The sequence below is a fragment of the Lepidothrix coronata genome, unplaced genomic scaffold, assembly GCF_001604755.1.
Source record: "Lepidothrix coronata isolate B3197 unplaced genomic scaffold, Lepidothrix_coronata-1.0 Scaffold53, whole genome shotgun sequence".
Classification (NCBI taxonomy): Eukaryota; Metazoa; Chordata; class Aves; order Passeriformes; family Pipridae; genus Lepidothrix; species Lepidothrix coronata.
In genome coordinates this window covers 3,220,138-3,235,448 of record NW_016690233.1, presented here as the reverse complement: position 1 = coordinate 3,235,448, position 15,311 = coordinate 3,220,138, and the positions used below count along the sequence as shown (strand labels likewise).

General features: G+C 36.3%; 1 protein-coding gene across 2 annotated transcripts in view; it reads left to right on the top strand.

Moving 5' to 3' along the window:
• CNTN5 (contactin 5) overlaps positions 1–15,311 on the top strand; it is a 320,159-nt gene that overhangs the window by 289,447 nt on the left and 15,401 nt on the right. For both annotated transcript variants that reach the window (XM_017816074.1, XM_017816073.1), the window contains 3 exons: positions 1,181–1,251; positions 3,464–3,698; positions 15,142–15,251. In XM_017816074.1, coding sequence (XP_017671563.1) covers positions 1,181–1,251; positions 3,464–3,698; positions 15,142–15,251 — 416 coding nt within the window. The remainder of the gene's footprint in view (positions 1–1,180; positions 1,252–3,463; positions 3,699–15,141; positions 15,252–15,311) is intronic.

Genomic DNA, 15,311 nt, shown 5'->3' with positions numbered 1-15,311 from the left:
AGAAACACATTAGAAATCTCTCCTATTGGTCTGTTAAGAACCACAGATAAAAGGGCTCTTACCTCATTTCCAGTTATATAAATCAGAAAAAAATAATACACTTTGTAGGTTTGCATCATTTCTGAGGAAATACAGAATTGGGCTTATGTTCTTTAAAGGGAAGTTCAGGGTTCAAAAAGTGACTACACAAAAGAATTCTGAAGTTTTCTGTGAACTTACAAAAACTAGTAAAAACTACACTCTCATTGAATTTAAGCTATTAATTACCGACACAGGACTGTGTACATTTATTTAAATGTATTTTTCTTTGTATAGTTCAAAGACAAGTGCTACTGTGCTACTCAACAAATGAACTAAAGAACAACAACATGCAATAAGGCCTAAACAGTGAATGTCTCACAGTACATTTCTACCAATGACCTGTGTACTGCTGTCAGGAAGAAAAGAATAAGTTTATATCTTAGGACATATTTAATCAAATAAAGAATGCAAACTTACCTGCTCACAGTAAATAAACTCAAGACATTAGCCATTTTGAGAGCTTCATTAGAGGCACTAAGTAAGATAAAAGAAATTACAGAATTCCAATGGAACAACTTAGATTTCTTGTTTTACAAAATATGATAATCCACTGTTTCCAGTACTTTGAAGAAATTATGAGGGTTGCTTATGGTTGGTTAGTTTAAAATTTCTGAAAATTTGCTCCCTGGTAGAGCAGCTTTGCAAAAACTAAAACATGCTAAATCACTAATTATCTGGGAAATAATAAAGACATTATTGTCTATGTTCTAAGATTTTACCTGAAGTCTGAAATATGTTGGGTTTTCTGGCATTTCAAATTTTCTATTAAAAGAATAAAAATGTTAACAAGATAATTCCTGTTTTATCTATTAGATGATCCATACACTGAAATTTTGACTAATCTGTAGAAGGCATAGTGCTTAAGCAGTTTTTTATTGCAACATTATTTTTATTCTAAGCTTATGTTTTGTTTGAGTTTACCAGCTTGAGTGTGCAGTTGTCTGAAATGAAACTTGAGCAAATTTTATCACAAAGTGCTATGGTTTTTATTTCTGTTCTGATTTAATGTCTCATACCTTCTGCAGAAACTTGTTACTGCGGGGAAAACTTCAATAACTTGGACATTCTGTTTTGTTTTGTTTTTCCTTTTTGCTCACAGTTCCAAAGACACCTCCAGCTAATGTAAGTGGCAGAAGTGGAAGGCGACATGAATTAGTAATAGCATGGGAGGTAAGGGACTTATTCTAATTAAAGTGTTTTTTTCATGTTAACTTATTTGAGGACAAAGTAAAGAGTACTGTACTGGAGTTTCCTTACAGTATACCTTGTCAACACACAAACACAAAATACTGTTCTTAAATATGTTCAAAAACTTCAAAGTACTGGGCCTTTTTTGTATGGTTTGAAGACAGGACATTATGGCAGCAGCTCCAAAGTTGTGCTAATTCATAAGACTTTTCTTCCTGATTTACTGCTTGGATTGATTTGATTTTTCTGGATCTTATGTAAACATAACACCTGATGAAATAGTAGCTAGGGAAAGAAAAGGAAAACCTTATAACTTTCACGTTCAATTAAGAAATAATTATTTTTAATTAAATCATAAAAACATGAAACTAAAGAGATGAAATAGACTTTTATTTTGACAAGATAATTGTGTTGCAAGATGCAACACAGGTGTATGGCCATGCCAGTGGGTAGTTGGAGGAGTGGGAGTTGTGTTCTCTGCTAATCATAAAAAACCCAGTAGAACAGAGATTTTCCTTGAGTTTTCAAAACTTCTAGATTCATCATGAAGAGTTTCAGATTCAGTACATATATATATATATATATATGTATATACACCTCTACATAAACTCAAGAAGAATTCCATTAAATAAAGACATGGAGTTTTAACGAAAAAGGTCTTAGCTCAGGCAGTTTGAAGAGATATTTAGATAGTAAGAGACACACAGAATTCTGATTACCTGTTTTAACTGGCAAATTTTAGGCTGTCTGAAGAGGCTGCCTTCTGTTGGCACATCTGTCTTCTCCAACACAAGCTACCTGAGACAGCTGTGACAGAGTTGATTTCAGGTTTTTTTATAGTCTATAACCATAAATAGCAGCAACTCTCCTATTCAGAGAGAATTTACTGAATCCCAAACAAAAATATCAGGTGGCTAGAACTGTATCAGATGTGAACTGGCCTAATCCCAGTCCCTAATATAAAATAGTAGTATACAGTATTCATGTTGAGTGTCTTTATAGTCTTTCCTATGTGATTGGGGCGGGGGACTACTGGAGTGAGTCATATCTCACTCTCTGTCAAGGGACAAAGTTTTCTTCCAAAAGAAACCACAGATACATGAGTGAGAGTAGATTACAAAGTCTGTCTTATTTTTACATCCTCTGCCCTTGGACTCATGATTTTTTTTTAACTCAATTGGGCAGTGCATAGCTTCAGAAGGATGGGTAGAAAAATGTGTCCTCAAGTGCCTGATGATGAGACACTAACTTGCAATGGGGAGGGGAGAGGATTTAGTGTCCTCTGGGCCTCTGCTCTCATTCAGTGTCCATTAGCTACAGATCTATGATGGGCACTTCAAGAGAGGGAGTTTAGACACCCATTTCTGGGCATTTCCCATAGGTCTAGTTAACAACTGTTAAACCTACCCTAATCCCTAAACTAGTCCATTGACTTAATAATAAATGTAAGCTACTGCTAATTTACTAATTAGCACAAAAAGTTCCAGTAATTGGACTGGACATCTAAATTTTAGCTTTTGGAGTGCTCAGACTCTAAAACAGATAAATCCCTTTTCTAACTGCCTGCTTATGGCAGATGTGTCCCAAATTAAGTGGCTAATTGCACAGGTATTCTGAGGAGAGAAAATAAAATGAGGGGGTTTTGTTGGTTTTTTTTCGTTAAAAAGAGTGAAACAACTGTTTGAGAGTTAAAACAATTAGAATTATTACATTATATCCTAAGTTTTAAGTTGAACCCTAAATCCCTAAGACTTAACACCCCATTTGGACACAGAAATTAGATAGACTGGCACCTACAAACCAAGAAAGTCCCACTGTAGTAGGAGTCATACACATCATGTTATTCATAATATGTTGCTCTATATTTTTAACAAGGTCGGTGGTAGGGGCTATTTCACCAATAGACAACAGAATTCCACCAATAGACAACAGGTTAAAGCATTAACCACAAAGTACGAGATATAAAAGAAAATAATTTTCTGAGTCCAAGAGCTCATTCAGTCCTAGGACAATGACCTAACTACGGTGACTAGACGAGAAAACTCTCTCACCTTAGGTTCTTCTTTGGAAGCAATTGTCCTTATGAGGACAATTTACTTACCAGGTATGGTAAGTAAAATCCTATAATGGAACTTTGACTGCTTTTTAAATTAGTAAAACCTTGTCTCATCATTACCGGGACTTAATTTTTCAGCCAGTGTCAGAAGAGTTTCAGAGTGGAGAAGGATTTGGATATATTGTAGCCTTCAGGCCAAATGGAACTCGTGGCTGGAAGGAAAAAATGGTGACATCTTCAGATGCCTCAAAATTTATCTACAGAGATGAAAGTGTGCCACCTCTGACTCCTTTTGAGGTGAAAGTTGGTGTTTACAACAACAAAGGAGATGGTCCATTCAGCCCTATTGTTGTCATCTGCTCAGCTGAAGGAGGTCAGTTCAACATGAAGTTAAATTCCATACCATGAAGTATATTAAGTTATACTTTTATATAATGTGTCCTCTTATACCATGATTTTTCAATCTTAAATTTTAAATTTCTTTGCAGAAGTGCTGAATAACATTAAACACGTTTTACAGAGAAGGAGGTGAACTAGCTTGCCACGCTTACCTAGAAAGTAAATGATAAAGTTTAGGAATAGACTTCAAGGACATGTTTCCTGGTTAATGGATTCCTGGCCATGATGATGATAATGGATACTAAAAGTGCACATAAATATAGTTTTTCTTGAGTTTGTTATTTTTTATTTTCTCTTTTTTATTTCATTAGTATAAAAGTTCTGACTATACATTAGTATCCCACTATTCAGTGTGAGTTATAGTAGCAGCTCAGAAGAAAAAATGAAAAATATTTTTTTAAAATTTCTGTGGAGAAATGATATAAATTCTCAACAGTTTGTTTTTTTTTTCTGGGGGGGGTTGGGGTTTTTTGGGGGGAGGGGCAGGAAAAAAACAAACTATTTGTACTAGTAAAAAAAGTTGTTCTGTTTTTGACAGGAGGGAGTGTATAGAAATTTCCATGCACACAAAAGGCAAATAAATGTTATCCAAAATAATATTTTGAGCAACTCCATTGCTGGAATTCATAAACTTCAAGGTTTTTTCCACTATGTTATCTTGAATTATCCCACTGTCTCCTATGAAGAGAATAAGACAAGCAGAGTCCTAGTACCGATGGGAGGAATTTCATACTCTCTCTACAAAAAAGTAGTGTGAAGATAGTAGTATTCCATGTGAAGCTGGAAAACATTAAATACTATTCCATATTAACCCACAATAAATGTGCAATTTTGGAGCCATGATGTAGCAGATGCTGTCTGCTACTATTCTCTCACAGTAATTACAGAGGTTGGAGATGTTGATTTTACTAAAAGCAGCTCCAATAATTTGTTTTTGTTCCACTTTTTGAATCAGCATTACCAAGCACTCATATTTTTATAGAAACAATTACATTTTAAAGTACAAAAATTGAGCAGTACAACTCGGAAATTGTACAACTGACTTCTCTGTTTCTCAATGTAAACTGATACTGTGAGACCAATGGTGATGTTTTTATTTTTTAATAATTTCATATTCTCATCAGAAAGTTCATTGCAAATATGTTTTTGCAAAGGAAGAGGCAAAATCTTAATTTTATTCTTTTTTAGTAGCAAAAATTATTTTAACAAAATCTGAGTGCTGATTTGTAATAAATGGTCCTTTGCCTGTTATTTGGACAAGACTGGAAACAGAATAATCAGTAACATATAAATTATTTTTTTCTAGAAACCAACTTTTCTGATTATAATTCAATTACTCGAAAGTACCTACTCGTTACAGCTTTGCTAATTCAGTCTCTGTATGTGTCTGTACATTAGACTTTTCTTTGGTAAGAGGAATTCTATGGGTCTCAATACTTTACAACACATATTTCAGGAAAAATATGGTTTGCTCTGGTAATACAGTGCAAAATTAATTTACAAAAAGCTTTTCTTCAGAATAACCCTAGGTGATAAACTGAAAATTTAAAGGAGTAATGAAACAGTTTATTACAGATAAATTCTGGGCAATATGGAGATTGAGGACGATAGACAGTGCAGTTTGCTATAAAATGGGGAACTGCTTTTGAAAGAGGTATGGACTGTCATGCTTAAGGAGCTAAACAACTGAAGGCACCATTTTTCAAGGATTTCTACGGAAGAGTAAATATTAAATAACGATTGACAGTACAATATATTATGGTCTTGGGGCTGATCCAGTAAAACCTTAGCTTACTTGCATTTCATCACACACTGTGTGTTTTCTGATTGACATTCAAAGCCTATTTGTGGTGGCTCTGAGTGGTTCTTAAACAAGTAGCTTGGCAGGTGGTGTTGAGCAAGTTCCCCTCAGCGAACACAACAGAATGCCCTCTGATTACATAAAGTGAATCTGACCAAAGTAAAAGGCTTAAAAACATTACCTTCTGAGTAAAGGGATGCAGAAAACTTCACCAGAACACTGAGCACTCTTTCAGGAGTAAATAGAGTGGCTAATCTTTTTATCTCTATTAAGTTAGATCATATAGTAGAATCATAGAATGGTTTAGGTTCGAAGGGACCTTAAAGATCATCGAGTTTCAATATACCCTGCCATGGGCAAAGAACCTTCCACTAGACCAGGTTGCTCAAAGCCCCATCCAACCTAGCCCTGAACACTTTCAGGTTTGAGGCATTCACAACTTCTCTGGGTAACCTCTTCCAGTGTCTCACTACCCTCACAGCAATTCATTTGTTTTTAACAACTAATCTAAATCACTTCTATTTTAGTTTAAAATTCCCTGTTGTCCTGTCACTATCCACCCAGGTAAAGTCACTCTCCCTTTTTTATAAACTTCCTTTCAGTACTGGAAGACAGCTAGACAGTCTCCCCAGAGCCTTCTCTTCAAGATTAACAATCCCAACTCTCAAAGCCCATCTTTACAGGAGAGGTGCTCCAGCCCTGTGATCAACTTCTTGGCCCTCCTCTGGACCTGCTTCAACAGGTCCACATCTTTCTTGTGCTGAGAACCCAAGAGCTGGATGGAGCACTTTACGTGTGGTCTCGTGAGGGCAGAGTACAGGGGGAGAATCCCCTCCCTTGACCTGCTGGCACACCGCTTTTGATGAAATTCAGGATGTGGTTGGTTTTCCGCATTGCAAGTACACGATGCTGTCTCATGTCCAGCTTTCATCCATGAAAGGTCCCAAGTCCTTCTCCTCCGGATTGCTCTCAATTAGTTCTTCTAGCAGTCTGTATTTGCACGAGACCGTCCCAACTCAGGTGAAGGACCTTGCACTAGACCTTGTTCAAACTCTTGAAGTTCCCATGGGCCCTCTTCTGTAGCTTCTCCAGGTCTCTCTGGATGTCACTTCATCCTTCACGTTTGTCAACTGTATCACTCAGCTTGGTGTCATCTGCAAACTTCCTGAGGGTCCACTTGATCTCTGACTGTCCATGTCATTGATAAAGATAGGACAGAGCTCTGAGGGACACCACTTGGCACCAACCTCCATCTGGACATAGAGCCAATAGGTATTCAAAAGAAAACATAATGTCAATGGTTACTGAAGCATCAATATTGATGGTAACTGTAGGAAATGAAATATATGCAGGTAATACCAAGATGGCCATGATCCACAGCTGAAATGTGAAGAATAGATTTATACCATCATTTCAGGGACATACATGCATACACTGCCAAGTCCAACTTAGCAGAGGCAATAACATGCCATGCAGGCTTGTGCTTTGTCTTACAAAAGACTATCACAGGCTGTATTTTCACAATTCTGAACTCTCTTCTCTCCCTTGACCCCACGCCTGTGAGAAAGAGTGCTTTTAAGTTTTTAACAAGATTCTGTTATCTTCTTTGAGAGATTTCCATTTCTTTCAACAGACAGAAAACAACTCGAAAGAAACTCAATATGTGAAATTTCCCACACCAAAAATATCCTTAACATTTCCCAACTGCAGAGTCACTTTGAGTAAAAACAACTAAAAGTAACTATCTCCTCACTAATCTTCTATTTTCAACCCCTTCCTCCAGATAGTAATCCAAAACTAAAGAGAGGAGAAAGCCTGACTGGTCATAGATGTTTTAAGACTTTTCTTCTCCTTCATCCATCTTTTGACTTCATAGAAAACATCACCAGGATCCAGTTCATGGTGAAGAGACTCCAAGAAGTAAAAGTGCAGATGAGTTTAATGGAAGAATAGAGACTAGAATGGAGGTTCAGATAAAAAGGTTGTACAAAACTAGATAGATAATCTATGGATAAAAAAAGCAAATGCATGTAACCTTCTGGAAAAGGTGTCTTAATGCAGTAGGAAAGTTTGAGGGAGGAGTCTTTCCTGGAGATCTTACGAAAGAAAGAGAGAAAGCAATCAAAGAGAAAAGAAGAAAAATAGAGGTCAAATGTAGTGACGTAAAAATAGAGGTCAAATGTAGTGATGTAAATGAGATGATGAGAGCCAGGAAACAGTTCTGGAGAGGGAATGAGGATGATGCACAGAAGATGCAGGATAGAAAAACGATGCACAATTACCTTCAATAAGAAAGCAGAACAGAAGGACATAGTAGACATGTTCCATCCAGCACCAGGGAAAGACAAGTCTAAATCTTTCATAAAGGAAAACTTTATTAAGAGATATCAGAGCATGTGGAGAGCAGAGCAAATGAATCTACTTGCCAGGAGAAAGGTTGCAGTGTGCAGGCCTGAGGCTGAAGAGAATCATGATCAGAACAGGGAGAAATCTTCTGACCATACTTTCTGTCAGGAAAATAAGGTATTAATGCTAGAATATGCTGAAACAGCACTGAAATTCAGTGCAGGCACAGGCTATTTTGATCCACAGAGAAAAAAATTGTAAAGGTACAAGATAATGAAATAAAGCCATAAACAAAAGCAATGTTAGCACCATTCGTTTTAATATTTATGCATTCTTTTTTACTGATGACTACATTCCAGTCCATCCAATACTGAGGGACTAAGAATTCTAAGACTATTCACACAAGCTTTCAGTATCAAGGAAATCATATGCAATCTCTATGTGTGGTTTTAATTTGCTGGAAAGTGAAAACTGGGAAAATCATAAATATAGCAATGGAAAAAGAAGTAAGAGTGTAAAGGTATGATGGCAAGAAGATGGAAAAGGCTGTGCTGGTAACAGTGATGGCCAGGTTGGCTTTCTTTAACAAGCATGGCTAGACAAAATATGAGATGCACAGGAAAGACAAAACAAAAATAAAAGGTTGGATGTCATAACATGCTGATGATGTGATAACATATCAGGAAATACAAAAACAGTGTTTGGATAAAACAGAATAACCTTGGGTTCCATGTAATTTTAGAAAAGGGCAATTAAAGAAGCTGGAAGTCAAACTAGAGACCAATTGCTGATTACCCTGATCAGTTCAGATTCTGAGATAGACCTTTCTAATTGTTGATAAATAGTACAGAATGTTGTTCTTTATGAGAGAATTCAGCCTGAGCATAGTTTGGATAGTAAAAACTAATAAGTAAGGACTAATGATCTTGTGTCCCAGCTGTACTAATTAGCAGATTCTTTATCCAGTACTAAGTGAAAAGAAATAATGGTACAATAATCTTGTTCTGACGAATAATTAAGACACTGTAGAAAAGCTGATCATGACAAAGAACAGTTGTACACATCATCATTAAAGAGCAGGAAATTATTTTATAAACTAGAGTTAGTAGATGAGACTAGAAATGAAAGTGTTTTGGAATGTCTCTGGGCCAAAAGTGTAAAATCTATTTGAACTTTATATTGAAAAAAATTGAACATTTTTAAGGCAGTACCTCTGAAGATCTATAGATGGACTCACTAGAAAATATTTAGAATAAATAAAAAGCATATATAATACAACCCAGATAATGAAAAGAATAAAAATTATCCAAGTATAGACAAAAATTAAGGTTATTTTTTTTTAAGTTAAGAAAGTATATAAAGCAGAAAAAAGTGAAGTAAATTAGTAATTTGTATTAAAGATAATCAAGGAATGGACGACAATAATAAAATACTTTGTTGGTTATTTTAAATAAATAAGATGATATAGAGAGGATAGCTAATAAGAATGTGAAAGTGCAAATTTTTACATTTGTAATGAAAACTTCTGGTATTGCATTTGTCAAAAATTCAAGCCTTTCTAAATTAAGCATTGCAGAATTTGCTATTTAAATGTACCATAAATGAAATTTAATCTGTTTTTCTGCCATGGATGGTGAGAGCTAGTCCCCAAGCTCAAGAACCTGAAGCAAGATCTTTCCCATCCCAAAATAATGAAGACAATGAACATCTGGCAACAATAAATTTTAGCTAAATGTTCAAATATTAAAAATATTTCTATATAAGGGCAGAAAAACATACCTTTTACCACTTGACTTGTGAAAGGCTTGGAAGGCTATTGGCAGAATTTCTTAAGGATCAGTCTTAGATCATATATATTTAATATTCATAATGCCACTTGAAGAGCTGGTTATGAAATACAGGGAAGGATCTGACCAATATATAGAAAAATGTGAACTAGAGGACTAGAGGAAAAGTAAGGACATATAAATGCTAGGTCAAGTACATAAGGAGGAGTAATAAGCCACTCTATTACAAAATTGGAACCTAATAAGTAAAACCTACACACAAGAAAGACTCAAATGTTTTAAATTGCATCAGGGCATCATTCTGACAAAAATACCACAGTCTGGGGCAGCACTAATTGCCCTGAGTCAATACTTCACCATAGATCATGTTAACAATGTAATGCTATGGACAGCTGTACGTCCATGCTCAGGCTGGTGCCTTGTCTCTCTGTACCCACTTAATTTACAAGTATAGTCTCAGCCTAAAAGCACAAGAATAAATATGAATTAGAGTACTGTCCAGTACAGAAATAGAAGAGAATATACAAGGATATAGAAACAAGCTTTTGGGAGAAAAAAGGAACCCAAGCGGTTTCAGGATGAGTTAAGTCTTTTATAAAGGTTTTTTTTATTAATGATTGCCACAATGGGTGATAAGGATCAGTTGTGTTTGTTCCAGTATCTAATTCCTCCTTCAGGCCCCTGATGGAATCATCTTGACAACAACTGACAAATCTATAATTTTGATAAATAGAGTAGTGAATACCAGTAAAAATTTCTATATGTGAAATAGAGAACACTTAGGGGTGCAAGTTAAAGCCTGAAGACTCTCATACTCACAGTTTAAAACTTCCTGAGGGACCCCAGATGTGGTTCTGTAATACATACAAGGTGCAGTGATGCTGCACAGAGGTTTCGTTCTTGTTTGGTATGGATTTGTGGTAATTCATTGAGCCAACGAAGATCCAAAGCTCTCAACCATCAGAAAAACAAAGGACCGTACAACAGCCCTTGCAATTTTGTTTCTTCATAACTTTTAGATGTTTTGCATCAAGCCAGCTAGTGGGTGATGTTATACTAAACAAGACACTGCAGAGTGAAGGACTGTTCTGCTTAGGCCCATCTCCTCTCAGACAAATTTAGACCCTTTCCTTTTCATTTAGAGGGAACAATATGCAGTTACACACTTTTAAACACAGCCTTTGTGTTTTTAATTAAAATCTTACTTTCATGGAGCGAAGTCCCGTAATTCATTTCATAGCTAAAGCTGAGCTAGTTGGGTTTTAGGTGAACATGAAGACTAATAAATTGGCAGATTAGCTGTAAACCACAGAGGGTTATTTCCTGTTTCTGCCAGATGATCCATCTGGAAAAGTTCATCTAGAGCTGTCTTCAGTGATTTTTTTAAACAATGAAATCACAATCCTGACATGTAAGAGTTCATTAAGCAGTCTTCTGATGAATGCCACTACCCCCATGGAAAGGCAAATATGCAATCAATATCATGTGCACATCCCCTCCTCACATGCTGAATATAACTCTAGCTGCCATGTCACTTGATAGAAACAAACTATTTGTATTCATGAGCATGGCAACACTCCTCTTGTAAAGTCTTAACAGAATAAGGCAGCTGCTTATTCTGAGGGGATACTCCGCTGTGAAATAAATCTGGGTTATTCCATGGGGGAGGGAGAGCCTCAGCAGGATGTATACTGTGAACAAGTGTGCAGGAGAGCATCAATGCAGGAGCAGGCTGCAGAAGTTCTACCTGAAAAGTAAGAGTATTTCAGCCCTAAATAAAAACTGTTGACTGCAGAGGTCTTTGCTGCTAGCTAATTTTGACACTAATTTTTCTCTGTTATAAAGTCTTCTGCAAAGACACTGGTCAGAGAGAAGGAGAAAATTGAAAGGACTTGAGGAAAAGTAAGAAGTCCAAGGGCCTGTTCAGGAAACACTAATGTCATTTCTGGTACTTTGGAAATCAGATATCTTTTCCCTTTCTAGCACAAGATTCGAGAGATAGTTTTATATCCTGCAGGCAGCCACGTCACCACAGATCTGGTAGAGTCCCCAAACTGGGAACATGTATCAAACAGGCTGAGAGGTGGAGACCACCATAACCTCTCTTGCCTTTTCTCAGGAATGGAAAAAGTTTACTGGAGGTAGCTCTGACTTGGAAGGTAGCCCTTGTGGCTATTTCTAGCAAAGGAGCAAATGCTACCACCTTCTTTATCTACAGGTTGGCACAACAGGGATGACTTTTCCTGATTTTCCTTCTCACAGATCTCTTGTAAATTTTTCCACAGAGAGGCATTATCACAGAAATAGGTCTTGGCTGAAATCCCAAAATGTCATCTAGGTACAACTGCCTGTAGTCATAATGCAATTGCCCAGATTGAGGTTCTTAGCTTCAAATATGAGCTTGGATTCTGAATTAGAGCACTTCGTAAAAATTCTTTATGGAATCAAAATGAGAACTAAACAGATATCAAATGATTGGTTGAGGAGTCCTGACTGAGGCTCTGTTCTGCAGAAGAGTTAAAACAACATAAACTATAGTAGGCTCTTGGACTTGTTTTTTTAAGATAGACCATGTGGAAATTTTAAAGATGACTATTTAAAAAAAACAGATCAGTTTTGCAGATCATAAACATTGGAAAAAAACCACAATGAGGGCTAGTAAGTAATTCTTCTTTCTTTTCTTTCCAGTATCAAAATTCAAGATTCCCTCTCTGAACATTAAATCAATGCAATAAGTGTAAATCCATGTCCTGCCATATTACAGACATCCCAAAGACCTACATATTGATCATGTTTCCTTAAAGTGTGATTGCAGCACAAGGAAAGACAAGGTTTCATGAACATTGCACAAAGCCTTACGAGAATTTTTCGTGCTGCATCTTTAATTCAAAGAGGAAATATCAAAGGGACTACTAAAGATATTGGTCCTCTTTCTTTTTTCAAGAAGTATGACCTCAGGCAGATACCTATAGGTGTAGCATAATGACAAGGTATGAAGAAAATAATATGATTATAACATCAGTGACCATAATAGAAAAAGCTAATGAACCTGTCAAACTTATCATTAGTTTTAGACACAGAGAATAAAGCATGACATTGGAGTGAACCACAGACTGTATTATATCACTAGAAATTATATGGTTCTCATCTTATCTGAATCAATAAAAAATCCTATTTAGTCTCCAAAAACTTTCAGACAGTCACAATATATCTTTTTCCCAAATATTTAATTTCTGTTCTTTTGCTGTGCACTTCTATTGTCAATGTCTAATATCAGGGAAAGTGCAGTGAATTACTTCTGAATATGTAAGAAATACATTTTCTTCACATAAAAAAATCCAAACTATTTCTGCTCCTTTTGTTGAAAACAATTTTTAAAAATACCAGAAAATATTCTATGTTGTTATTCTAAGCAATATATGAACCATTCCTAGTGAATGTTACAAAAAGGAAATGATACCGACATTTATAGAAAATGTAAAGGCTGCCAACCAACATTTTGTGTATATCTCAAATTATTTATCCCACTGCAATCTTTTCTGACAACAAGGTAATTGCTTCAATAATACAAAACTAGAAAATAGCTTTTGCCACACAGATCTTAGTAGAACATAAAATAGAAAGCAGGATGTAACTGTTGAACAGAAAATCATATTATGAGCAATGTATTTCTTCAAAGCACTTCAAAATACTTTAAGTATTGAATTCAAAATATCATTTCACTTATTTCTGGAGATTTTTTTTTCATTTGTTGTTACCTGAAAAGTTCCATACATATTTTATACTTATTACTAATATTCATTGTTCCAAACACCATTTTGCATCACATCAGAATTTCTTCTTTTCTTTAGAAGTAAATAAAAAAAAGGAGATCAAAAAAGAGCCACAAACATTAAAACTCTGACAACAAAAAGGATGAAAAATTTGTGCAAGCCATGTCAGCGAAAAAGTGTAGGGCAGCAATGCCAGAAAAATGCCTGCATGTGATCAGAGAAAGCAGGGTAGCTAATGAGTCAAGATTGATATTAGGTATCATACATATTAGGCAGTTTGATCACTGAGAAAATTATATCATTTTAAATCAGGCTGTTCTGTAAGGAAACTCCTTTTCTGTAACCCTGTTAAACGAATCTCAAAAAAAAATTTTTTAGAAAGCTCTTTGATGTGTCTCCCTATAACATAAAAGCCAAGACCTCTGCCTGCCCTTCAGGAGCAGATCAACTCATTAGAAATGTAATGAGGAACATTAGGCCAAGAAAGAAATCACAGGCTCTGCAAATGCAGGGCAATATGAATTCACATTTTTGCTGAGCAAGTGAACTACACCAGAAAGGTGAAGAAATGCTGCTACTGTGTGCTTCACAGTCTGTGTTCAAGCCTTGTTTCCACAGCTTCCAGTAAGTAAATTTGCAGTAATATTTAGGTAATAAAGCAAAAGATTCAAAAGACTTCCTTAAGGAAGTCTCAGCTTCATATGTGAAAATTTTTGGACGCTCATCACTCCCAGTACACTAATGGGTAGTACGCTAAATAGCCTGTTGTGGCAAATCTCTAGGTGCATTTACTCAACTTCCCAACCACTGAAAGAAGTTAGACCTCTATAAAGTGTTCAATAATGTGAAACACTGTTGAGCAGATACAGTACATAAAGCATCCTACAGAACTACACCTCCAGTGACCACCCTGGCCATGTGCCAGCAGCACCAAAGGACACCCACCCTGTCTGGAGGGCAGGAAGGGTCCTCTGCTCCAGATACTCAGGAGGTCAGGACCACAGAGTGTCCTATGAATACCATGGAGATAGAAACATGAACAGAGGGCCAATGGTAACAGTACAGGTAATCAGGGGGGCAAATCCTAGGTCTTGGTGCCTTTATAAAAATGTGCATCCCAGGCCTAAATCAGTAAACGTCTCACAGCAGAGAGAAGGTAGCACATCCCAAACACTGGTGCCTGTGACTTCAAGGACATAACAACATAGTTCTAAAAAAATTTCTTTTATATAGCATTTCACTACAGCCCTGGGTATCACTTCTTACTCAGTATCACCCCAAGGCAGGACTGACTGAGCACCCCAGCAAGGTAGTGTTCATCCTGAACTGATGGAATGGCACCAAAAAGCCACAAATAGAATGAATGCTCCATTTACTGCTGAAGTTAGGGCTATGAAAGTGGTGTGTGGAGGTGGGGGACTCATAGACAAATATTAAAGTTTTTTTAAAAAATCACAGACAAGATTCTTTCACAGTTTGCTGCACCTATCATCACTGATGAGATATTGATGTAGCATGACACAAATAAAGAAATACAACAATAATAATCCCTTCATCTTGTTCAGTTTTTCATGTTCCCCTTAAGTGTCATACCTTCTTGTGAGTATTAAGGTAGAATAAAGGAAGTAAATGACAGTTTCAGATGGAGTGTTTTTGATAAATACAAGCTGTTATAGTGGAGGTTTATTGTTTCGATTTTTCTTAATACAGAACCCACTGCTGCTCCCATCGATGTCAAAGCTACGAGTTTGTCTGTATCAGAGATTCTTGTTGCGTGGAAACATATTAAAGAAAGTCTAGGAAGACCACAGGGATTTGAGGTATGAACACAGAATATCATAATGAGAAGTCTTGTTGCTTTTGCTAGCATTGCATTCTGT